This window comes from Mobula birostris, chromosome 3 (assembly GCF_030028105.1).
Source record: "Mobula birostris isolate sMobBir1 chromosome 3, sMobBir1.hap1, whole genome shotgun sequence".
NCBI classification, from domain to species: Eukaryota; Metazoa; Chordata; class Chondrichthyes; order Myliobatiformes; family Myliobatidae; genus Mobula; species Mobula birostris.
In genome coordinates, this window is record NC_092372.1 from 221,967,469 (window position 1) to 221,992,622 (window position 25,154).

The 25,154-nt window shown below is 45.0% G+C and overlaps 1 protein-coding gene across 1 annotated transcript in view; it reads right to left on the reverse strand.

The window, feature by feature from the left end:
• The window catches only part of mindy4 (MINDY lysine 48 deubiquitinase 4), a 280,604-nt gene extending 257,188 nt beyond the window's left edge, over nucleotides 1–23,416 (reverse strand). Inside the window, exon 1 of the mRNA XM_072254193.1 lies at nucleotides 23,246–23,416. Within this exon, the coding sequence (XP_072110294.1) occupies nucleotides 23,246–23,308 (63 nt within the window). The 5' untranslated portion in view covers nucleotides 23,309–23,416. The remainder of the gene's footprint in view (nucleotides 1–23,245) is intronic.
• Between the last annotated feature and the right edge of the window lie 1,738 nt (nucleotides 23,417–25,154).

Below are 25,154 nucleotides of genomic sequence, written 5' to 3' on the forward strand. Positions count from 1 at the left end.
GTTTGCAGATGACACAAAGCTGGGCGGCAGTGTTAGCTGTGAGGAGGATGCTAAGAGGATGCCGGGTGACTTGGATAGGTTAGGTGAGTGGGCAAATTCATGGCAGATGCAATTTAATGTGGATAAATGTGAAGTTATCCACTTTGGTGGCAAAAACAGGAAAACAGATTATTATCTGAATGGTGGCCGATTAGGAAAAGGGGAGGTGCAACGAGACCTGGGTGTCATTATACACCAGTCATTGAAAGTGGGCATGCAGGTACAGCAGGCGGTGAAAAAGGCGAATGGTATGCTGGCATTTATAGCAAGAGGATTCGAGTGCAGGAGCAGGGAGGTTCTACTGCAGTTGTACAAGGCCTTGGTGAGACCACACCTGGAGTATTGTGTGCAGTTTTGGTCCCCTAATCTGAGGAAAGACATCCTTGCCATAGAGGGAGTACAAAGAAGGTTCACTAGATTGATCCCTGGGATGGCAGGACTTTCATATGATGAAAGACTGGATGAACTGGGCTTATACTCGTTGGAATTTAGAAGATTGAGGGGGGATCTGATTGAAACGTATAAAATCCTAAAGGGATTTGACAGGCTAGATGCAGGAAGATTGTTCCCGATGTCCAGAACGAGGGGTCACAGCTTGAGGATAAAGGGGAAGCCTTTTAGGACCGAGATTAGGAAAAACTTCTTCACACAGAGAGTGGTGAATCTGTGGAATTCTCTGCCACAGGAAACAGTTGAGGCCAGTTCATTGGCTATATTTAAGAGGGAGTTAGATATGGCCCTTGTGGCTAAAGGGATCAGGGGGTATGGAGGGAAGGCTGGTGCAGGGTTCTGAGTTGGATGATCAGCCATGATCATACTGAATGGTGGTGCAGGCTCGAAGGGCCAAATGGCCTACTCCTGCACGTATTTTCTATGTTTCTACACCTCAGGACTGCAGCGGTTCAAGAAGGCAGCTCCTCACCACCTTCTCAAGGGCAACTCGGGATGGGCAATAAATGCTGGCTTAGCTGGCAATGCCATCAATGAATAAATTTTAAAAATACACTTTCCTTCTCAATGCTGTTGCTTGTTTTTATTTTTTTTACATGATGTGTGTGTTCTCTCTCTCTCTCTCTTTATTCTAGATAGATAGATAGAGATATACTTTATTGATCCCGTGGGAAATTGGGTAAATTCTGCATTACTACTGCTTTACCTTGTACTACCTTAATGCACTGTATGCACTGATTTAATCTGTATAAATAGTAATCAAGGCAAGCTCTTCACTGATCTCAGTACATGTGACAATAATAAACCAATTACTGAATTCCAACATTTTCTCACCAATAGTTACACTAACTGGCCTGGAGACCTTCCTTGCACCACAATTTTACATTTAGTTTTCAAAATCCTCTGGAACTTCCTCATATTCTATGTAATCTTAATAGAAGGGAAAAGCCACTTTAATACCCAGGGAGGGAGGCTGCCTGCCTTCATCCTTGCCAGAGACTAATAGAGCGTCACTGTCTAAAGTCTCTCCAAACAGTTGTCAGCACATCCAGCTGTGCACATGGAAAGATAGCATACTCAATCACCGCTACTCTCCCTTCCGCAATGCTTACAAAGTGCTCCTCCACCCGCCATTTGGAAAGTCGGATCACTTCTCCAGCTTGCATCTGCCAATGTACAGGCAGAAGCTATAACAAGAGGCATCCATAGTTAAAACTGTCCACTGTTGGTCCAACCAATCTGTCTCAATGCGACAGGACTGCTTTGATGATGTCCACTGGAATGTCTTTCGTGATGAGGATGTCTCTGAGTACAAGGATGGGGTCACGAGCTTCATCCAGAAGTACAGCAAGGATATTGTCCCCCAGAAATCAGTTAGGGTCTATCCAAATCAGAAACCTGGATCAACAGTTCCATGCAAGCAGCAATTACCGTGCGAGACACAGCTTACATAGCTGGTAGTCAGCAGGAGGTCAAGAAATGCAGCTACAATCTACACAAAGTCATCAAGGCACTGAAACAACAATACAGGGACAAGGTCCAGACACAACTCTCCAACAACACACACAGCTTATGGCAAGGTCTGCACACCATCACACACTTCAGAGCTAAGCACAGTGATGCTGCCAACATCACTGCTTCTCTCCCAGATGAGCTAAATCTTTTTTTTTTACGCTTGGTTCAATATCACCAACACCAAGCCCCTGAGAAGAGCTGCCGAAGCGACCTGCTCCTTGGTCATCCCTGAGGCTGAAGTACGCAGGTGTTTCCAATGAGGGGACAGTCGAAAGGCTGCGGGACCAGTTGGCATCCCAGGGCAGGTACTCAAGTTGTGCGCAACACAACTAGCAGGTGTGTTTACAGACATTTTTAATCTCTCCCTCTTCCAGTGTAGAGTGCCTTCTTACTCCAAAACATCCACCATTGTCCTTGTACCTACAAAGACCAAGGTAACATGTCTGAACGACTGGTATCCTGTCGCACTCACCTCAATAATAAGCAAATGCTTTGAGAGGCTGGTCAAGGACTACACCTGCAGTTTGCTACCACCCGCACTGGACCCCCTACAGTTCGCCTACTGACACAACCGATTGGCAGATGACACAATAGCGGCAGCTCTACACACCATCCTTACACATCTGGAGAAGGATGCTTATGTGAGAATGCTGTTCTTGGACTACAGTTCAGCATTCAACACCATAATACCCTCCAGGCTTGACAAGAAGCTCAGAGACCTCAGCCTTCACCCTGCCATGTGCAGCTTAATCCTGGACTTCCTGTCAGGTTGCTGGCAGGTGGTAAGAGTGGGGTTCATCACCCTTGCCCCTCAGGGCTGTGTCCTAAGCCCTCTTTATTCTCTGTATACCCATGACTGTGCCGCCACCCACAACTCCAATCTGCTAATTAAATTTGCTGATGATAGTACATTGATTGGCCTTATCTCAAATAATAATGAGGCAGCCTACAAATAAGAAATCATCACCCTGACACAGTGGAGTCAAGAAAACAACCTCTCCCTCAATGTTGCAAAAATACAGGAGCTGGTTGTGGATTACAGGAGGAACAGAGACAGGCCAATCCCTATTGACATCAATGGACTTAGGGTTGAGAGGGTGAACACCTTTAGATTCCTCGGCGTACACATCACCGAGGATCTCACATGGTCCGTACATACCGGCTGTGTGGTGAAAGAAAGTACAATAGCATCTCTTTCACCTCAGACAGTTGAAGAAGTTTGGTATGTGTCCCCAAATCCTAAGGACTTTCTATAGGGGCACAATTGAGAGCATCTTGACTGGCTGCATCACTACCTGGTAGGGGAACTGTACTTCCCTCAATCGCAGGACTCTGCAGAGAGTGGTACGGATAACCCAGCGCATCTGTTGATGTGAACTTCCCACTATTCAGGATATTTACAAAGACAGGTGCATAAAAAGGGCCTGAAGGATCAATGAGGACATGAGTCACCCCAAACACAAACTGTTCCAGCTACTACCATCTGGGAAACGGTACCGCAACATAAGAGCTAGGACTGATAGGCTCTGGGACAGCTTCTTCCTCCAGAACATTCAACTGATTAATTCACAGTGATACAATTGTATTTCCATGCTAGATTGACTGTCCCGTTGTACATACTATTTATTACAAATTACTACAAAATGCACATTAAGATGGAGACGTAACGTAAAGATTTTTACTCCACATGTATCTGAAGAATGTAAGTAATAAAGTCAATTCAATTCAGAGGACTTGTCAGCCACTGGCTCCATTGGTTTGTTGTATAATTTTTCTCTTGTAGATAATTCCAACTTCCTTCTTCTCTTTTGGCTCTTTTCTATCCACTATGAGTCAGATACTTCGTGTCTTTAATGTTTAAAAGCATATTGGCACATCTCAACACTGTAAAAATCAAGAATCTGCATTAAAGCATGAATAAAAAGGTCTTTTTTTTTTCTTTACATGGATAGAGCAGAATAATGGAAATGACTATGTTGCTCAACAGAAAAACAGAATTGATTTGATAGGCCAAATGACCTTCTACTATAACATTATCATTCTGTTCCTCAAAGTTATAGCTTAATTGGAATATAATTCCTTCCTATTTCACACCTAGTTTGTTTTTATACTCTCAGCCACTGATCCAATATTACCATCTAAGGTCAATACTCTGCACATATTAAAAGCCTAACATCATCAGAACCTCAGAGTATGACCTTATTCTCACCAAATGGAAGCTTATTTCTACTGAGTCTGTACTACCATGTCCAGAACTATCCTCACCATTCTTCAAGGAATGCTATACAATTGAACAACATCTGGTTGTAAGCCTATTTCCTGAAACTACACCAAGTGTCTACATGCTCAGGAAAATAAACACGAAAGGTATTTCAAAACATCAGAAAGTATTCAGGTCAGGCAAATCTATGTTGAGGGAGAAAAAGAGATGATGACCCAAGTCAATGACCTGCATCTGACCTTCTATTACCAAGTGACTCTCCATACATTTGCTGAATACTTCCAGTGTTCACTTCTCTTTAAGATTTCTATTATCTACTGAACATTGCTTCTGAAAGAACCACAAAGGATTATAAATATAAATAGCAGGTCACATTGCCCTTGTGCCTGTTTGGGAATCCATTACCAACAATGGTGAGGAGGCACAAGAAACTGCCGGTGCTGAAATCTGGAGCAACGTTCTGCTAGAAGCATTCAACGGGTCAAGCAACATCTGTGGGAGGGAAAGAACTGTACATATTTCAGGTTGAAACCCTGCATCAGGACAGAGAATGGAGGGGCAAGGTGACATACAGTGTATAAAAAGATCAACGGTGATTTTTTTACCTCAGGGCCACCCTTAAACACAAACCCAATATCCTGCTGGAGATTATATAAAAATACAAACAAGCAGAAGAAAGTTAAACTACAAGGAAAATAATAATTATATAGTCTAATCCAACAGTCCCTTGATAAATTTAGCATCTGAAAATATCAGTCTTTTCTTCTTACTTCTGTTGTGAATAGTTAATCACTTATTTTGAGACTATGACCCCTGGTTTCAGTCACCTCAAACATTGAGGCTCCACATCTACCCCAACAAGCCTCAAAAGTTTGTGTTTCAATAAGATGTTGGGCCTCTTATCTAAGAAAAGTACTCAGTAAGGGCTCACCTTTGTTCCCTGCACCCACACCTCAGTGAGTTTCTGTGCCCACCATGATATTGACCTCTCCTTCTGCCGCTCCGTGCAGAATTCTTTGACAAGGATTCTCCAGCCCCCACCGATGACCCCTTCTTCTGTCTTCAACCCTCCTCCTTTTCCTGGACATGCTGCTCTGGTCTTCTGCCTGCTCTAGATTGCTCTATTACCAACTGCCGACAAGACATCAACCGTCTCGACTTTACTACTCCTCTCTCCAATTTTAACCTCACTCTTTCTGATCACACTGTCTGCTCTCTCTGCACTAATCCTAACCCCAGCATCCAACCTGCAGATAAAGCGGGTGTTGTAGTAGTCTGGCAGACAGACCGCTACCTTGCTGAGGCCTGGCGACAACTCTCAGACACGTCCTCTTACTTACTCCTTGAACAGGACCCACTAAGGTGCACAAGGCCATTTTCACGAACACCATCACTAACTGAGGATCTCCCATCCACTGCCACCACCCTCATAGTTCCCTTATCCTGCACTGCCTTTTTCAACCTCCTTCTCAAGATCCAAAAACCTGCCAGTTCAGGTAGACCCATTGGTTTCTGCTTGTTCCTGCCTCACCAAACTTATATCTGCATACTTTGACTCTGTTCTTTCCCCCCCAGTTCAGTCACTCCATACCTACATATGTGACATTTCACACATTCTTGATCTTTTCAATGATTTCAAGTTCCCTGGCCTTGATTGTGTCATTTTCATGATGGAAGTCCAGTCCCTATGTAAGGGGTTTCTTCTTTTATGTTACTGCGTAGGCTAATTAAAATGGCTTCTTTGTTATGTTATAATTAAAGTGTCTTCTTTGTTATGTTAAATGCTGAGAAAGTTCTCTCGCTAGCAGCTTGTTTGGGTTATATTGTTGATAAGAGAGCGAATGAACCAATGGGTGTCCATGTTATTCTTTCTAGTGTGTCTAAATTATTGTGATGAGTGGATTTTTGAGAAGGCGCAATGGAGAGAGAAAATGGACAAGGTGCTGTGAGCTGGCTAACGGGGTCGGACCCCAAGCAGGAGTCCGAGGTCCAGGGTTTTCGGCAAGGAGAGGAGACGGAGACAGACTCGTGTGGAGCGTCTGGTCGACCACCGTGGTTGGTCCTAGGCGGCAGGTCGAGGTGGTCAGAGGGGATCGAATGGTGAAGACAGGATCGTTACTAGAGCTCCAACTGTTTGTGCACAAAGAGATTGAACTTTGATAAGTGTGGCACCTTTTATTTTCCTTTTATATTTTATCTCGATTAATTATATAGTTCCAGTAATATCTATAAACTGTAATTCATTTAATCATATATGGTGTATTGTCTGTTATTTGGCGGGGCGGGGTGGGGTACATCACACAGCATCCACACAAACTTAATTACCCAGTTTGGCAGAGCCGAGGACTGTTTCCGCTAGACGACAGTGAGTGGAGCGACCCTAAGGCTTACCAGGGGGCTACACCTATATACCTCCATCCCCCATCAGGAACGCACTTCTCTCTGCGCACCAGGCCCAACCAGTTCTCCTCCATCACCACTCTTCTCCAGTGGTGGAACTGGTCCTCACCCTCAATAATTTTTCCTTTGGCTCCTCCCACTTCCTTCAAACAAAAGGTACAGTCGTGGGTGCTCGCATGGGTCTCAGATATGCCTGCCTTTTTGTCAGCTATGTGGAACAGTCTAAATTCCAAGCCTAAACCAGTATCACTTAACTTTTCCTATGCTACATCGATGACTGCATTGGTGCTGCTTCCTGTACCCATGCTGAGCTCGTAGACTTCATTTACTTTACCTCCAACTTCCACACTGCCCTCAAATTTACCTGGTCCATTTCCGACACCTCCATCCCCTTTCTCGAAGTCTCTGTCTCTATCTCTGGTGACAACTTATCTACTGATGTCTATTATAAACCCACCGACTCTCAGATACCTGGACTACACCTCTTCTCACCCTGTTGTTTGTAAAAGTGCCATCCCCTTCTCTCAATTCCTCTGTCTCCATTGCATCTGCTCTCAGGATAAGGCTTTTCATTCCAGAACAAAGGAGATGTCCCCCTTCTACAAAGAAAGGGGCTTTCCTTCCTCCACCATCAACACTGCCCTCACCTCATCTATTCATCTATTCCATTCCACACCATCCTCAACCCATCCTCCCGCTGCCTAACCATGGATGAGGTTCTCACGTACCACCCCACCAGCCTCCACGTCTAGCACATAATTCTCTGTTAATTTCTTCCATCTGCAATGGGATCTTACCACCAAGCACATCTTTCCCTACTCCACTCCCACCACTTTCCACAGGGATGGCTCCCTATGCAACTCCCTTGTCCGCTCATCCCTCCTCATTGATCTCCCTCCTGGCACTTATACTTGCAAGCAGAACAAGTGCCACACCTATATCTCCTCCTTCACTACCATTCAGGGCCCCAAACAGTCCTTCTAGGTGAGGTGACACTGATAGAGATGTGTAAGATGATGACAGGCATTGATCGTGTGAATAGTCAGAGGCTTCTTCCCAGGGCTGAAATGGCTAACATAAGAGGACAGTTTTAAGATGCTTGGAAGTAGGTACAGAGGGGATATCAGGGGTAAGTTTCTGGTGCTCCTGGTGTGGCCTCCTGTGTATCAGTGAGACTTGATATAGATTGGGAGACCCCTTTGCCAAGCACCTACCCTCCATTTGCCAGAAAAATCAGGATCTTTCAGTGGCCACCCATTTCAATTCTATTTCTCATTCCAACATGTCAGTCCACGGTCTCCTCTACTGCCGCTATTTGGCTACACTCAGGATGGAGGAGCAACATCTTATATTCCGTCAGGGTAGTCTCCAAACAAATGGCATGAACGTCAATTTCTTGAATTTCTGGTAACAGCCACCATCTGTCCTTCACCATTCACCTCATCTCCTTACCTGTCCATCACCTCCCTCTGGTGCTCCTCCTCGTTCCCTTTCTTCTATGGCCTTCTGGCCTCGCCCATCAGATTCCCCCTTCTCCAGCCCTTTAACTTTTTCACCAGTCATCTATCCAGCTCTTTATTCACCTAATACTTTGTACCTCTTCCTCCTTTCCCACCCACCTTCTCACTCTGACCTCTCACCTCTTTTTTCCAGTCCTGATGAAGGGCCTTGGTCCAAAACATCAACTGTTTACTCTTTTCCATAGATGCTGCCTGGCTTGCTGAGTTCCTCAAGCATTTTGTATGTATTACTTTGATTTCCAGCATCTGCAGATTTTCTCTTGTTTAAGAAAAGATGTGCTGACATTGGAAAGGGTCCTGAGAAGGTGAACAAGAATGACCCAGGAAGGAAAGAGTTAACATACGAAACGCATTTTATGGCTCTTGGCCATTACTCACTGGAGTTCAGAAGAATGGGGTGGGGGGGTTGGGTTCTCATTGAAAATTAATTGAATATTAAAAGGCCTAGATACAGCGAATGCGGAGCGGATGCTTCCTAGAGTGGGCGAGTCTAAGAATAGAGGGCACAACCTCAAAATAGAAGGACAATCCTTTGGAACAGAGATGAAAAGGAATTGCTTTAGCTACAGGGTGGTGAATCTGTGGAATTCACTGGCACATATTTAAAGCCGACGTTCACATATTCTTTCCAGATATGGTGGTTTGGCCTGAAGTATTCTCAATTCACAGACGAACCAAGCTGCTGATTCGGAGAAAGCAGGAGGTCGATGTCTATGTTTTACAATAAACCCTTCATGGTCCTTGAACATAGTGGTCTTGTCGTACTCGTCTCCTGACCTGAAACATCTAACAATTCAGTGCCATCTGTTCTACTTAACCGGGGTTCTTCTCCATGATCCTGACTGCAGTTTTCGTGCCACCAAAGGCAGAGGATAAGAAAGCACTCGATGTATTTTTGAGTACCACAATTAACATACCAGAAACAGCCTACCCCAATTTAATTCAGGCTTCCTTGAAGAAATCTCTAAACAATTACCACCACCATATCACCTACAGCACCAGGGGTCCCAATATATTCGACCACTATTACCCTACAATCAGATATGCTGACAATTCCATCCCTAGACCACATTTCAGTATCAACTGACTGTCCTCTCCCTACCTACACAGAGAGAGCTAAAGAGTAAGGCACCAGAAGCAAGGAAAATGAGGTGGTTGCCAGAAGCAGAAAAGCTTCTACAGGATTACATCGGGTCAGTGGACTGCACCATATTCAAGGACTCAGAGGATCTGAATGAATACATCACAGTTGTCACAGACTTCATAAAGTCCAAAGCAACATTTATTATCTCAGTATATACATGTCACCAGATACAAGCATGAGATTCTTTTTCCTGCAGGTATGCTCAGCAAATCAATAGAATAGGACCTGTTAACAGGATCAATGAAAGAGCAACAGCATAGAAAAGAACAAACTGCCCAAATGCAAATAGAAATAAATTGAAGTAAATAATGAGGGCATGAAGCAACAAAATAGAGAGTCCTTAAAGTGAGAACATTCATTCTGGGAAAATCTCAATAGATGAGTGTAATTATCTATTGTTCAACAGCCTGATAGTTCAGGGGTATAACTACAACTGCAAGAAGTGTATCCAGCTGCAGCTTCTAACAATTCATGTTAAGGAGTTGGAGCTGGAACTGGATGAACCCCGGATCATTTGGGAGGCTGAGGATGTGATAGACAGGACATATGGAGAGGTAGTTACACCCAAGGTGCAGGACACAGACTGGGTGACAGCCAGGAAAGGGAAAATGGTCAAGGAGCCAGTGCAGAGTATGCCTACAGCTATCCCACTCAATAACAGGTATACCACTTTGGATGGGGCTGACCTAACAAAGGAAAAGTCATAGTGGCCGGGTCTCTGGCACCGAGTCTGCCTCTGTGATTCAGAAGGGAAGAGTGGAGAAGTAGCAAGGGATTTGTAGTTAGGGGTAAAGGACAGGAGCTTCTGTGGGCGAGAACAAGATTCCTGGATGGTATGTTGTCTCCTGGGTGCCAGGGTCCAGGGATACCTCGAATCAAATCCTCAGAATTCTTAAGTGGGTGGGTGAACAGCCAGAAGTCATGATTCATGTAGATACCAATGACGTGGGTAGGACGAGTGACAAGGTTCTGCATAAAGAATTCAGGGAGTTAGGTGTCAAGTTAAAGGGCACCACAGACCTCTAGGGTTGTAATCACAGGATTGCTACCAGTGTCAAATGCTACTGAGGCCACAACTCTGAAGATTATACAGTTTAATACGTGGCTAAGGAGTTAATGGCTAAGGTGGTATAATATTCTTGGATCATTGGGCTCTCTTCCAGGGAAGGTGGAACCCGTACAGAAAGGAGAGTTTGCACCTGAACTGGAGGGAAACTAATATCCTCGTGGGAAGGTTCGTTAATACTGTATGGTGGGGTTTAAACTATAATTGTAGGGGGACGGGAACCAGAGTGCTAGAACAGTTAGTGGAGAAGCTGTGGAGACAGATGTTGGTAAGACCTCAGACAAAATTACAAATCAAAGAATCGAGCATGGTGCAACTAGTGTCCTGAACTGCAGATATTTCAATGCAACAAGTATCATAGGAAAGGCAGAAAACAGTGCTGATAATGATGTAGCTGCTTTATAACAGGGGCAACGTTGTAGTGAGGACAGGTTGTTGATAGGGCAAAATTGCAATCAACAGGATGAGTTACAACATAAAAGGTGGACAAAATCAATAGGGGTGAATACAGGACTGAAGGGGTTATATTTGAATGCGTACAATATACAGAACAAGGTAAATGAACTTGAAGCACAGTTGCAGATTGGTAGGTGTGATGTTGTAGGCATCACTGAATCATGGCTTGAAAGAAGGTTATAGCTGCGAGCTTAATGTCCAAGGATACACATTGTATTGAAAGTACAGGCAGGAAGGCAGTGGGGGCGGCGTTGCTGTTGGTAAAAAAAAAAAATGAAATCAAATCATTAGAAAGAGCTGACACAGGGTTGGATCCTTTATCTTAGAAAGATGTACTGAAACTGGAGAGGGTTCAAAGGAGGATTATGACTGGCTAGGATTTTCAGGTGGTGCCACACAAGGCTGCTTAACAAGCTAAGAGCCCATGGTGTTACAGGAAACATTCTAGATTGATAAAGCAGTAACTGATTGGCAGGAGGTAAACAGTGGGAATAAAGGGAACCTTTTCCGGCTGGCTGCCAGTGACCAGTGGTGTTCCACAGGGGTCTGTGTTGGGACCAAGTCTTTTTCACATTATATGTCAATGATTTGGATGATGGAATTGATGGCTTTGTTGCAAAATTTGGAGACAAAATGAAGACTGGTGAAGGGGCAGGTAGTTTTAAGGAAGTAGAGAGGCTACAGAAGGACAGATTAGGAGAAATGGCAAAAAAGTGCATGATAGAATACTGTGTCGGGAAGTGTATGGTCATGCACTTTGGTAGAAAAAAATGAAAGGGAAGACTATTTTCTAAATGGAGAGAAAATATGAAAAACAGGTGCAAAAGGACTTGGGAATCCTTATGCAGGATTTCCTAAAGGTTGATTTGCAGGTTGAGTCTATGGTGAGGAAGGCAAATGCAATGCTAGCATTCATTTCAAGAGGAATTGAATACAAAATCAAGGATGTAATGTTAAGACTTTATAAAGAACTGGTGAGGTCTCGTTTGGAGTATTATGAGCAGTTTGGGGCCTCTTATCTTAGAAAGGATGTGCTGAAGCTAGAGGGGGTTCAAAGGAGGTTTACGAAAATGATTCCAGGATTGAGTGGCTTGTCATATGAAGAGTGTTTGATGGATCTGGGCCTGTATTCACTAGAATTCAGAAGAATGAGGGGTGACCTTATTGAAACCTATCGAATGGTGAAAGGCCTTGATAGAGTGGATGTGGAAAGGATGTTTCCTACAGTGGGGGAGTCTAAGACCAGAGGACACAGCCTCAGAATAGAGGGGCGTCCTTTTCAAATGGAGATGAGAAGGAATTTCTTTACCAGAGAGTGGTAAGTCTGTGGAATTCTTTGCCACAGGTAGCTGTGCAGGCCAAGTCTTATGTATATTTAAGGCAAAGGTTAATAGGTTGGTCAGAGCATGAAGGGATATGGGAAGAAAGCAGGAGATTGGGGCCGAGAGGAAAATTTGATCAGCCAAGATGAAATAGCAGAGCAGACTCAATGGGCCAAATGGCTTAATTCTGCTCCCATATCTTATGGGTTATAATTGACTTGATGCTGCAAGTCCTGAGGCCTTCTGCCTGATAACAGCAGTGAGAAAAGAGCAAGGACTGGGTGATGAGAAGCTTTGATGTTAGATGCTACTTTCCTACAACACAGTTTCATGTAGAAATGCTCAAAGGTTGGACGGCCTTTACCCATTATGTACTGAACCAGAATCAAGTTCAATATGATTGGCATATGTCATGAAATTTGTTAACTTTGTGGCAGCAGTACAATGCAATACATGATACATTAAAAAAATGAATTACAGTAAATACATATACACAGACATTTATGTACACACATATTTACATGTACCTCCGTCCTGATGACAACAATGAGAAGAGGGCATATCCTGGGTGGGTGTGGACCCCACCTTTCTGAGGCACCACTCCTTGAAGATGTCTTGGATGCTATGGAAGCTACTACCCATGACGGAGCTGGCTAATTTTACAACTCTAAGTAGCTTTTGCCCCTCCCCCATATGAGACAGTGATGGTACATCTGCAGAAATTTGGGTGTTTTAGATGACACACCAAATCTCCCCAAACTCCCAATGAAATATAGCCACTGGGCTGAATCCACTATATTTTGCAGGATTTTCTGTTCAAGGGCATTGGTGTTCCCATATCAGATCATAATGCAGCCAGTCAATTCACTTTCCACTACACATCCAGGGAAGTTTGTCAAGGTTTTTGATGCCATGCCAAACCTCCACAGCCTTCTAAGGAAATAGAGTCACTGTTGTGCTTTCTTTGCAATTACATTCATACGATGGGTCTGAGACAGATCCTCTGAGATGGTGACACCCAGGAATTTAACCCTCTCCACCTCCAATCCTCTGATGAGGACTGGCTTATGGACCTCTAGATTCCCTCCCCTGATGTCTACAATTAGCTCCTTGATCTTGTTGACATTGAGTTTGTTATTATGACACCACCCAGACAATCTGCCATACGATTCCTAAATGGACATTTCTTCTTCTTCTTCTACATTATGTATTGCATTGAACTGCTGCTGCTAAGTTAACAGATTTCACAACACATGTCAGTGATAATAAACCTGATTCTGATTCAAAACACTTTCATCACTGTGGATGTAAGCATCACTGGGCAATAGTCATTGAGGTAGGTTACCACACTCTTCTTGGGTGCTGGCATGATTGAAATCTGCTTGAAGCAGGTGGGTACCACACGCTGCCAGAACGAGAGGTTGAAGTTATCCATAAACACACCAACCAATTAGTCAGCACAGGTCTTCAGTACTCGGCTTGGTACTCCATCCAGACCAGATACTTTCCTTGGATTCACCCTCTTGAAGGCAGCCGGCATGTCATGTGCAGATACTAGCACCAACCTAGCATCAGGAGATGTGGGGATGCACAATGGTTCCTCCATGTTCTGGTGGTCAAAATGAGCATAGAAGGCATTGAGCTCATCTTGAAGCAAAGCTCTGCTATCCCCCATTTCAATTGATTTAACTTGAAACAGACTCATGGATAAGTGTCCCCCAACAAATTCAGTCTTCACCAAGCAGAAGCCCCAGATGAACCAAGAGATCCACAATCTGCTGAGGGCTAGATCTATGAGATTCAGATCTGTTAATCAAGGTAAGTACAAGAGGTCCAGGTATGATCTCCGGAAAGCCATCTCATATGCAAAGTGGCAATTCCATGTCAAAGCTGAATCACAGAAGGATGCTCGACAGCTGTGACAGGGCTTGAATGCTATCACCTCCTACAAAGTAAAACCAAGCAGAATATGTGTCAGCTAGGTTTTGCTCTTAGATGAGCTCAATCTCTTTCAAGCTTACTTTGGCTGTCAAAACAGACAGGCACTTCCACGAACTCCCACAGCCCCCAATAACCCTGTCATTTCAGTCTGAGGCCAACATAAGAGCATCCTTCAGGAGGGTGAATCCACAGAAGGCATCTGGCCCAGATGGGGTACCTAAAGACCTGTGCTAATCAATTGGCTGGAGTGGTTACTGATATCTTTAACGTCTTCCTTTGGTAGTCTGAAGTACCTACCTGCTTTAAGTAGGCTTTAGTTATACCAGTACCCAAGGAGAATGTGGTAACCTGTCTCAATGACCATTGTCCAGTAGCACTTACATCCACTGTAATGAAGTGCTTTGACAGGTGATGAAACATATCCTACCTCAGAAGTAAATTGAATCCACTGGTGGTATAGCTTGAAGGGCCAAAAGGGCCTATTCCGTGCTTTATCTCTAAATAAATAAATGTCCTGGATGGTGAGGATCACCATGCCATATTCTTAAGGAACTGCCTTTACAAGATGTCTTCGATGGCAAGCAGGGTTGCACATGTAATGGAAATGGCTATGTCAACAATCCTCTGCAGTCTCTTGCAATCTTGTGCATTGGAGACTCCATACTAGACTGATGCAATCAGTCAGAATATTCTATACATCTGCAAAAATTGTAGAAATCCATAGAGAATCTTTGGTGACATACAAAATCTGAAACTCCTACTGAAGTAGAGCTGCTATTCTGCCTTCTTCATGACTGCATCAATAATGTTGGGTCCAGGACAGGTCCTCTGAGATATTAAAGCCCAGGAACTTGAAGTTGCACACCCTTTCCACCCCTCAATGAAGATCAGTGTTGCCCTTCCTGTACTCTACAATCAATTCCTTGGCCTTGCTGACAGAGTGTGAGGTTGTTGTTCCAACAGCACTCAACCAACCAATCTATCTCACCCTTGTATGCCTCCTTTTTACCATCTGAGATTCTGCCCACAATGATAGTGGTATCATTGGCCAGTTTACAGATGGCATTGGAGCTTTGCCTAGCCACACAGTCATGAGTAAGGACAGAATTTCAGGTATGCATTATACACTGCCTTACCAGGATTATTTGGGGGACCAATAGATACCTCCATCAGCATTTTCTGACCCTTCTTCACTTGAATCAAATTGATTCTACTAGATTTTCAGGCCGAGATCCTTCCTCTCTTCTGCCTTTACACTATTTATTAGAGACTACCTGTCTCTTTTAAATTTCCAGCAACTGGTCACTATGCAACCATATATCTCTAATGGTTTTATACTGTATCATTTACTTCTATTTGTGACATTAAGTTCCTGTAATGAATTTTACCTACATTCAGATGAAGAGCTTTTCGCTCTGACTCTACCATTTTCCCTGCTCTAACCCTACATGGCAGTATTCTAGTGGGTTTCTATTCACTGACTCTTCCTGAAAGACTTCAGTTATCCTACACCTTTTTCCTAATTGCACACTACTGCTTTTTCCCATTCTCTTAAACTTTACAAATGTACCCAGCCACCTACTATTCCTAATTAGTCAATTTCCTTGGACACTGATTCCTGCTCACTTCAAGTAAAGTCTATCTCTTCCACCACCCCCCCCCCCAATGTCCTAATAATCAAGACTAATTTTTCCCAAATCAATCTAAGCAACACATACAATTCTCATCTCTTACACTGGAGGCTAGAGAGTACTGATGCCATTACTAGATAGGTACAAGCAGACCAGGCTGTGTGATCCTACAGGTCTTTTGGATTTGAAGTACAATCGATTTATCATGGGCAAAATAGATTTATGTTATAAAGATGGTGGCATTGATGTGCGCAGACTCAATGGGCCAAATGGCCTGATTCTGCTCCTAAGTCTTAAGGTCTTAATCTTATGCCTGTTTGCATATAGCTCAGGTAGTAGTCCAGAGATTTTCCTATTTTATTTTGAAGCTGGGCCCAGCTGCTCATATTCCTTAAGCAGTTCCTATGTGCCAGTCCCACATATTGATTTAAATACAGAACCATTTACTTATAGTGACTGAGTATGTCAAATCATTTATTTATTGCACAGGATAGCTCGAATTTTAAAAATCAATATTTTAGGAAATGTATGCTCCTACAGATTTTTACTGGAAATAGATACCTCTTTGCCTTGACCAGAACATTAACCCCAGCTAATTACCCTGTCTGATTAAGGACAAATGTTCATAAATAATCCAGGATGCAAGGGAATTGTCTAGCAATTCAGTCCGATTTTCCATGAAACTCATTTACATTCCCAGTATATGGCCAATGTTGTTTACAGAATACACATCAAGCCTTGTCTGTCAGTGAATAGCCAATAAGCAAAATTTTTACCCACCTTGGTGCTTGCTGCTCAATTAATTCCCGAGTTTTGAGACAGCAATCTCACAATAAAGAGAAATCATAGGCACACATTTCAGTTCAAAGCCGAGACCATCAATACAGCAACCACAAGTGGAACCTGTTGGGTTTCGTCAGCTTTTCTAATCACCTCTTCCAACAGCGAAAATGAGTAATATCAAGACTTGCTTGCTATGATTAATAACTCTTGGTTAATTTGTTTTCTGAAAGATAAATCTGCCATTATATTTCCCAGGTTTACTCTCATTACAATTTATCTCTTTTAAATCCTTACCTACAATAGCGTAGTGGTCAATCTATCAGATGGGTACCCACAAATACTTCCATTCCTCACTCAATGCAGTGATATAGTTGCTGTGGTGAAAATCTATTTTACTTTGTTCAAGCATATGTTAATCCAGGAAGAAGACAATTCAGCCCCTTCAACTGTTACCAGTTGTAAAGGGAACTCGATCAGTACCACACACCATACACCTAAAACGTTTGTCAGTCTTTGCTTATGTATGGTTTTCATAAATTCTATTGCATGTTTTTCTGTAAATGCTTGCAAGAAAACTAATCTCAAGGTAGCATATAGTGACATATAAAAGTTGCTGGTGAACGCAGCAGGCCAGGCAGCATCTCTAGGAAGAGGTGCAGTCGACGTTTCAGGCCGAGACCCTTCGTCAGGACTAACTGAAGGAAGAGTGAGTAAGGGATTTGAACAGTTAGTCCTGACGAAGGGTCTCGGCCTGAAATGTCGACTGCACCTCTTCCTAGAGATGCTGCCTGGCCTGCTGCGTTCACCAGCAACTTTTATGTGTGTTGCTTGAATTTCCAGCATCTGCAGAATTCCTGTTATATAGTGACATATATATACTTTGACTTTGTTGTGTCAGCATCAGTCTTGAAATCTCCAATTAGCCACCAGGATCCACAATCTTTTGCAAGCAGAGGATTCTAAACTTCCAACAGCTTTCTGTTAAAAAAAATACTTGCCAATTTTCCAACTAAATTACAGTAAGAACATGTACTCCAGATGACAGAAGTCTCCATTCTAGGAAATAATTTCACTATACCTACCTCAAATTATAATGATTACACCACACCTCCGTTTTTGTCTTACACTTGTCAAGTTCAAGCAAAATCAACAACCTCCATCTCCAAGTATCCGTAACTCAGGAAAACTTACCGAGAAAGGGCAATTACTGGACCTAAAGGAGAAATGTCAAGCAAAAACTGATCACATAACATACTAAGAGATCGAGGACAAACGAAATGCTAGACCAAAGTGATAAGGTTTACCCAATATTTTCATGAGAAGCAATACAAAGGTGACTATATATATTTCTTTTTGTCAATATGTTTTTCAGCTATTGTAACTATATGTACCGTATGTGACCGTTGGTACTGTGTTTAGCACCCTGGCCCAGGAAGACGCCGTTTCGTTCGGCTGTATTCATGTGTATGATTGAATGGCAATTAAACATGAACTTGAATTTGTTTTGACTTGATTTGGGGAAGGACCCCATGACTTTGACAGTCAAAGGTACAAACAATGTTGTGGCAAATAAATTTGAGAATAATCATGAAGCCAAATTTGGAACACTTCTTGAAGCTTATAGATTACCAATACAGGAAGGTCAGAGGATCCTGGGGGGATTGAAAATAGAAATGAGAACTTTAAAATCAGTACCTTGCACCTGCCCTCAAGATCCAAGCCCCTCCACAAACTGAACTCATTATTGTTTTGTTTTCTGACTGCACACATCGACTAGATTTCAAAAGGTTTGTGCTACCATGCAGTGTTAAGGTACATTACAAAGAAAGTAACTTAGCCAAGATTCAGCAGTCTGCTTCTTCACACAAGGCTACCCTGATGTCCAATATCCACCCATTCACTCTCTTCAGGGTAAAGTCGTTGCTGGGATCAGCTCTTATTCTTTTCAATTCATTCACAGAATGTGGGTGAAGATGGCAGCTTGTCCAGTCATCTTTTGCCCATTGCCAATATTGTATAGTTGACTGAACACATTATGAAGAGCCAGTCCTAATCAATTTCAATTTCCTTGTTTTGCCTCTCATTGGGTAACAGTGCGTTCTTTCAGCCTTTGGTTATGAAAGCAAAAAACTATTTTGCTCATTGCTCCCCAATGTTTGACTCTCACTTCTGCCTTAAAGACAGGCAAATTTACTTCCACTCATCTTCTCCACAAATCTACAAAAAGGTGTTAGCAATGGGTTTTAATGTTTTCCCAGTTTACTCATTATATTTCCTCCCTTTTCACTTGCCTCATCCTCTCCTCCTATAACAGTCTAGTAACTGGAACAATACATAACAATGAATGTCATATCAATTGCTTTTCTTCTTTCCCTCCCCCCCACCACCCCACCCAACTAGAATTTCTTCAGAACTCCGCCATGGACGGTCCCAAGGCCAGCTGTGGAAGGAGGGTTGGCAACCCCATCCCTAATAACCCAACACTACAGAGACATAACAGAAGCTCCAAAGACCTCACCCCTGGCAGAAGAATATTCAATGGGCTACACCTGAAAGACTGGACTCTGGTGAGCTTCTGTCGGTGGCCTATGCCCCAGTAGCGGTGATGACCTTAAGAAGAATTTAATCAATTGGCATAACTGTCCTTTGCTTGTTATTCTTCCCATGCCATCACCAATCATCCAAATAAATGTTGTGGAATTGACAGTATCATGGGAAGATGGTGTCGAAGCAGCTTATGAGAGGAAAAAGACCAAGTACTCTGAACTGGCAACTGAAGCTGCCCAGAATGGCTGGAAGACCAAGATTTTCCCTGTAGAAGTGGGATGCAGGGGATTCGTTGCTACATCTCCGACCAGTCTATTGAAGAAGATGGGGGTGAGGGGTCGCTCCCTCCAGCAAGCAATCAGGTCCTTGTCAAATGCAGCAGAAGAAAGCAGCAATTGGATTTGGATTAAAAGGAAAGACAACAACTGGGCTGCAAGATGAAGACAGGAGGGTATGGAACTGAGGGGGGGGGGTGTATCTGGGACGCCAGGTAGCACCGCTGAGCCCTCTGGAGACGTCGTGGGCTTATCAACGAAACTTCAAAGAAGGAGGGTGCCAACCTGATGACCCCGATGACGTATCTACCCTCCCTCCTTGTCACCACTCCAAATCCACTGCCAACATCGAGAGTGCCAATTTACCATAGGGATTGAAACATCAAGTCCTAGTAGCTCTACTATATTCCTCACTATGGTTCCCTTCTTTTGTTTGACATCTCTTACGTCTTCTTACTTTTGAATTCCTCTTCTTGATTTATTTATTATATTTATCTCCATATCAACCCTGCACCTTCATCTGTAGTCCAATGCATACCTCAATGGCCTGATAACCCCACTTAGGAATAACGCATTCCATGCTGCCCCGAATTCTCTGACATATCAACACTCCTTATATTTAATCACCATTTACTGTCCCATCCCTTACTACTGCATACACCTCTCCTTGGTATGTCACCAAAGACTTGCAGATTTCTACAGATGTATCATGGAGACCATTATAACTGTTTCATCAGCAACTAGTATGGAGGGGCTACGGCACAGGATTGGAAAAAGCTGCAGAAAGTTGCAAGTTCAGCCAGTTCCGTCATAGGCAATATCCTCGCCAGTGTCAAGACCATCTTCAAGGGGCAATGCCTCAAGAAGGCAGCATCCATCATGAAGGATTCCTACTACCCAGGACATACCCTTACCTCATTGCTACCATCAAGGAGGTGGCACAGGAGCCTGAAGACACACACTCAATGTTTCAAGAACAGTTTCGTTCCCTCCGCCATCAGATTTCAGAATGGACAATGAACCCTGAATGCTACCTCAATTTTTTATTGTGCTTTTTGCACTAATTAATTGATTTTATATCTATATTTCTTAAAGTAATTTATAGTTTTTTTTTACTATGTACTGCTGCCACAAAACAAATTTCAGGACACATGCCAGTGATATTAAACCTGATTCTGCTCTGATTCTCATTAAAACAGTTCCCTGCCCTGTAAATTAAATAGAACCATCATTATGCTTCTTCTAATCTTCCTTCAGTAGGAAGAGCAGACCAGAACAATTTTCAGAGCACATCCCATCTAATAAGAGAAATTTGTGCTAATATTTTAATAGCTTGGAATAAAGTTCATTTGTCTTTCATATTAACATTCAATGATTTGTCCGCAAGAACTGGGACCTTCGTCCCTCAATAATTGGAAAGTTCTCTCATGCCGTGCCAGACACTGATTCCACAACAATCACTCACATTGCCCACCCCTATCCAATTAGTCGATTTTTAACCCAGACAATCTGTTCCTGTCCTGTAATCGAAACCTGACCTCTGCCACCTTACCAATATCCCAATCCCACACGAGTCCCACCTAAGTTTTCCCACTTTCTCTACGTCCCTATCCCCACCATCTCCCTGGAACACGTACACAGCCCTAATCTCTAACTCAGCCCCAACACCTCTCTCCTCTCTTCCTGGGACCCCTCCTCACTCCCTAACCTCTCACATGACCTCTACCACCCATAGAAACAACTCTCCCTTCACCCACCAATCCCCATAAAACACATTCTGCTCTCAACCCCTTCCAGAACAGCCTAACGCCTCAACAGCCCACACCTCCTAGAATCCCCTTTCCTCTCTCCTACCCCCACCCTGGAATCCCCTTTACTTCCCACCACCGCTGCCCTAAATTCCCTGAAACCCCTGTACCCCTTCACCCCACAGGCAGACAACCTACCCTGAACTCACTCAACCCTAACCCCTACCCCTTCGCCCCATCACCAAACAACCTACCCTCTCAAATATCCCAAACCCTCCCACTCCTTCGCCCTCGTCACATCACCACCCGATACTCGTTCTTCTCACTGTTCCTCATAGCACTTCACCACCGCCAAATATCCTACCCTGAATCCTCAACTACCTAGAATCCCTTTACCACCCCAAATACCATTCCCATAAAACCCTCAAACCCAACTACTGACCCAGCTGCCCATTTCTCCTTCCCCACCCCCACAGCACCCATCTGCTCTGCCCACCTCTCTCCGACAGCCATCCCTTCCAATTCCTCTTCCACAGCTGTCTCCGGCTCACCATCCCCTGGCCCTGTCCCCTTCTCCTTCTGACACAGTACCAACCCCATTAGCACCAGCCTCTCCACACCTCCCACTGCCATTCCTCCAACAGCCTCCACCAGACTCCTGCAGTACCTATCTAGGGCCCCACCTACACTCTCACCCATCTCCTCCCCTCCTTTTTCTCCCTCATCCCACCCTCCCCTCCTGCGGTACCCACACCCCAGACCCCTCCTACTCCCCTCTCCCCATACTATTCCTTCACCCCCCTCTCCACGTCCTATCCCATCCCTCTCTCCCCCACTCTCCACGTCCTATCCCATCCCTCTCTCCCCGTCCTATCCCATCCCTCCTTCCCCAACCTATCCCATCCCTCCCTCACTCCCTGTCCTATCCAACCCCTCCCCCGCACTCTCCCCATCCTATCCCATCCTTCCCTCACTGTCCTATCCCACCCCTCTCCCTCCTCCACTCTCCATCCTATCCCATCCCTCCCTCACTCTCTGTCCTATCCCATCCCTCCCACACTCTCCCCATCCTATCCCATTTCTCCCTCCCACACTCTCCCCGTCCTACCACATCCCTCCCTCCCCCACTCTCCCCGTCCTATCACATCCCTCCCTCCCCCACTCTCCCCGTCCTATCCTATCCCTCCCCCACTCTCCCCGTCCTATCCCATCCCTCCCCCACTCTGTCCTATCCCATCCCTCCCTCTCCCACTCTCCCCATCCTATCACATCCCTCTCCCACTCTCCCCATCCTATCACATCCCTCCCTCTCCCACTCTCCCCATCCTATCACATCCCTCCCTCCCCCACTCTCCCCGTCCTATCACATCCCTCCCTCCCCCACTCTCCCCGTCCTATCCCATCCCTCCCTCCCCCACTCTCCCCGTCCTATCCCATCCCTCTCTCCCCCACTCTCCACATCCTATCCCATCCCTCTCCCCCACTCTCCACGTCCTATCCCATCACTCTCTCCCCCACTCTCCACGTCCTATCCCATCACTCTCTCCCCCACTCTCCACGTCCTATCCCATCCCTCTCTCCCCCACTCTCCACGTCCTATCCCATCCCTCTCCCCCACTCTCCACGTCCTATCCCATCACTCTCTCCCCCACTCTCCACGTCCTATCCCATCACTCTCTCCCCCACTCTCCACGTCCTATCCCATCCCTCTCTCCCCCACTCTCCACGTCCTATTCCATCCCTTCCTCTCCCTTCTGCATCCTATCCCATCCCTCCCTCTCCCTCCCCATCCTATCCCATCCCTCCCTCTCCCTCCCCATCCTATCCCAATCCTCCCTCTCCCTCCCCATCCTATCCCAACCCTCCCCCATCCAATCCCATCCCTCCCTCTCCCTTCTGCATCCTATCCCATCCCTCTCTCCCTCCCCATCCTATCACATCCCTCCCTCCCTCTCTCCCCATCTTATCCCATCTCTCCGTCCTATCCCATCCCTCTTCCATGTTCTACCCTACCCCCCGTTCATTCCCTCCCCTTCACCCTCCTCTCCTCTTTCTACCCCAACACTGCCGCCTCCAGACCCCTCTCCAGGGCCCAAACGCTCTGCCCTCTTCTCTCCCACCACTTCAGCCCAGACCCCAGTCCCCTTCCCCCCACCGCCTCCCTCTCAGCTGCGCCATTGCCTATACCTTGCGGCTCAGATATTCCCTGACCAGGGCGGCGGCCGTCTCCTCCACGCTACCGTTGTCCATCGCCGGGGTCCAGGACGGTTAAACGGCGTCTTCCCTCTTCATTCAAATCGCCAATGCCAAAACTGCGCCAACCTCTCGCTCTCCCAAGTCCTACGAACTTGCTCGACAAAGTCCCGCCCCTTTTCACAGTGCGGATCGCTGAATGGGCAAAGCAAGACACGTATAGCATACTTTCTTTTTTTATTGGTCATAAAAATGACAATCATATTTGACGTCAGCCATAATGTTTGGTTGCGACATCTTCCGTTGCTGAGGGAAGCACCTGAGTAGCAACGGCAGTACTTGAACGCGCCTGCGTACTCTGTGCCACGGTGGGTCCCACAAATAGCTATTTAAAAGGGTAGTGACAGGGAATCCTTGGTTGCGTCAGATACTGTAATGGAATGCATCAGAACTGTAGCATGTTGTAGCTGATCTTTACGTCAACGCGTTCAAAGCACAACAAATTGCCGCAGAAAGCATTTGTTCCACAAACTTTTACTGCTTTATGGCACATGACGTTCCAAACTAGCCGACTATGCAGGACCTAGTCGAATGCACTGTCCAGGTAAACTGTCCTGCTTTCTTGATCACCTCCTCAGAAAATTTGTGAGATATGATCTGCCGTGCATCATCCCGATTTGATTCTTGTCCCTCAGAATTTCTGATGATTTTCCCACCTTCTACTGGTCCATGCCCTGCTTCCCTTCTTAAAACATCTTCAACATCTGGCTTCTGAAGTACCCAGCTGCTTCTGTCATGCTTCAGTCCTATTGCTGCTCAAGAAGAACATGCTGATCTGTCACAATGACTGTCGTCCAGTGGCACCTATGGACATCCCCTGTGATTAAGTGCTTTGAGAAGTTTGTCAGAAACCAACCTGTCTGAGGATGACTTGAATCCACTCCACTCTGTCTTCCATCACAACAGGTCAACATCAGATGCCATTTCATTGGCTCTTCACCCAGCTGGACAGGGAAGATTCACACATCAGGATGCTCTTCTTTGACTACAACTCTGCATTCAACACAAGTATCCATCAAAACTAATCAATGTACTCCAAGGCCCAGGCCTCAAAACCTCCTTGTGCAACTGGAACAACAGGAATTCTGCAGATGCTGGAAATTCAAGCAACACACATCAAAGTTGCTGGTGAACGCAGCAGGCCAGGCAGCATCTCTAGGAAGAGGTGCAGTCGACGTTTCAGGCCGAGAACCTTCGTCAGGACTAACTGAAGGAAGAGCGAGTAAGGGATTTGAAAGTTGGAGGGGGAGGGGGAGATCCAAAATGATAGGAGAAGACAGGAAGGGGAGGGATAGAGCCAAGAGCTGGACAGGTGATTGGCAAAAGGGATACGAGACGATCATGGGACAGGAGGTCCGGGAAGAAAGACAAGGGGTGGGGAGGGAACCAGAGGATGGGCAAGGGGTATATTCAGAGGGACAGAGGGAGAAAAGGGAGAGAGAGAGAAAGAATGTGTGCATATAAATAAATAACGGATGGGGTACGAGGGGGAGGTGGGGCATTAGCGGAAGTTAGAGAAGTCAGTGTTCATGCCATCAGGTTGGAGGCTACCCAGACGGAATATAAGGTATTGTTCCTCCAACCTGAGTGTGGCTTCATCTTTACAGTAGAGGAGGCCGTGGATAGACATGTCAGAATGGGAATGGGATGTGGAATTAAAATGTGTGGCCACTGGGAGATCCTGCTTTCTCTGGCGGACTGTGCAACTGGAGCCTTGATTTCCTCACTTGCAGACCCGAGTTAGTTCAGACTGATACAACATCTCCTACAGAACAGCACAGGTACAGCACAATGTTGTGTACCAAGTCCCCTGCTCTACTCGTTTTATATTTAGGACTCTGAA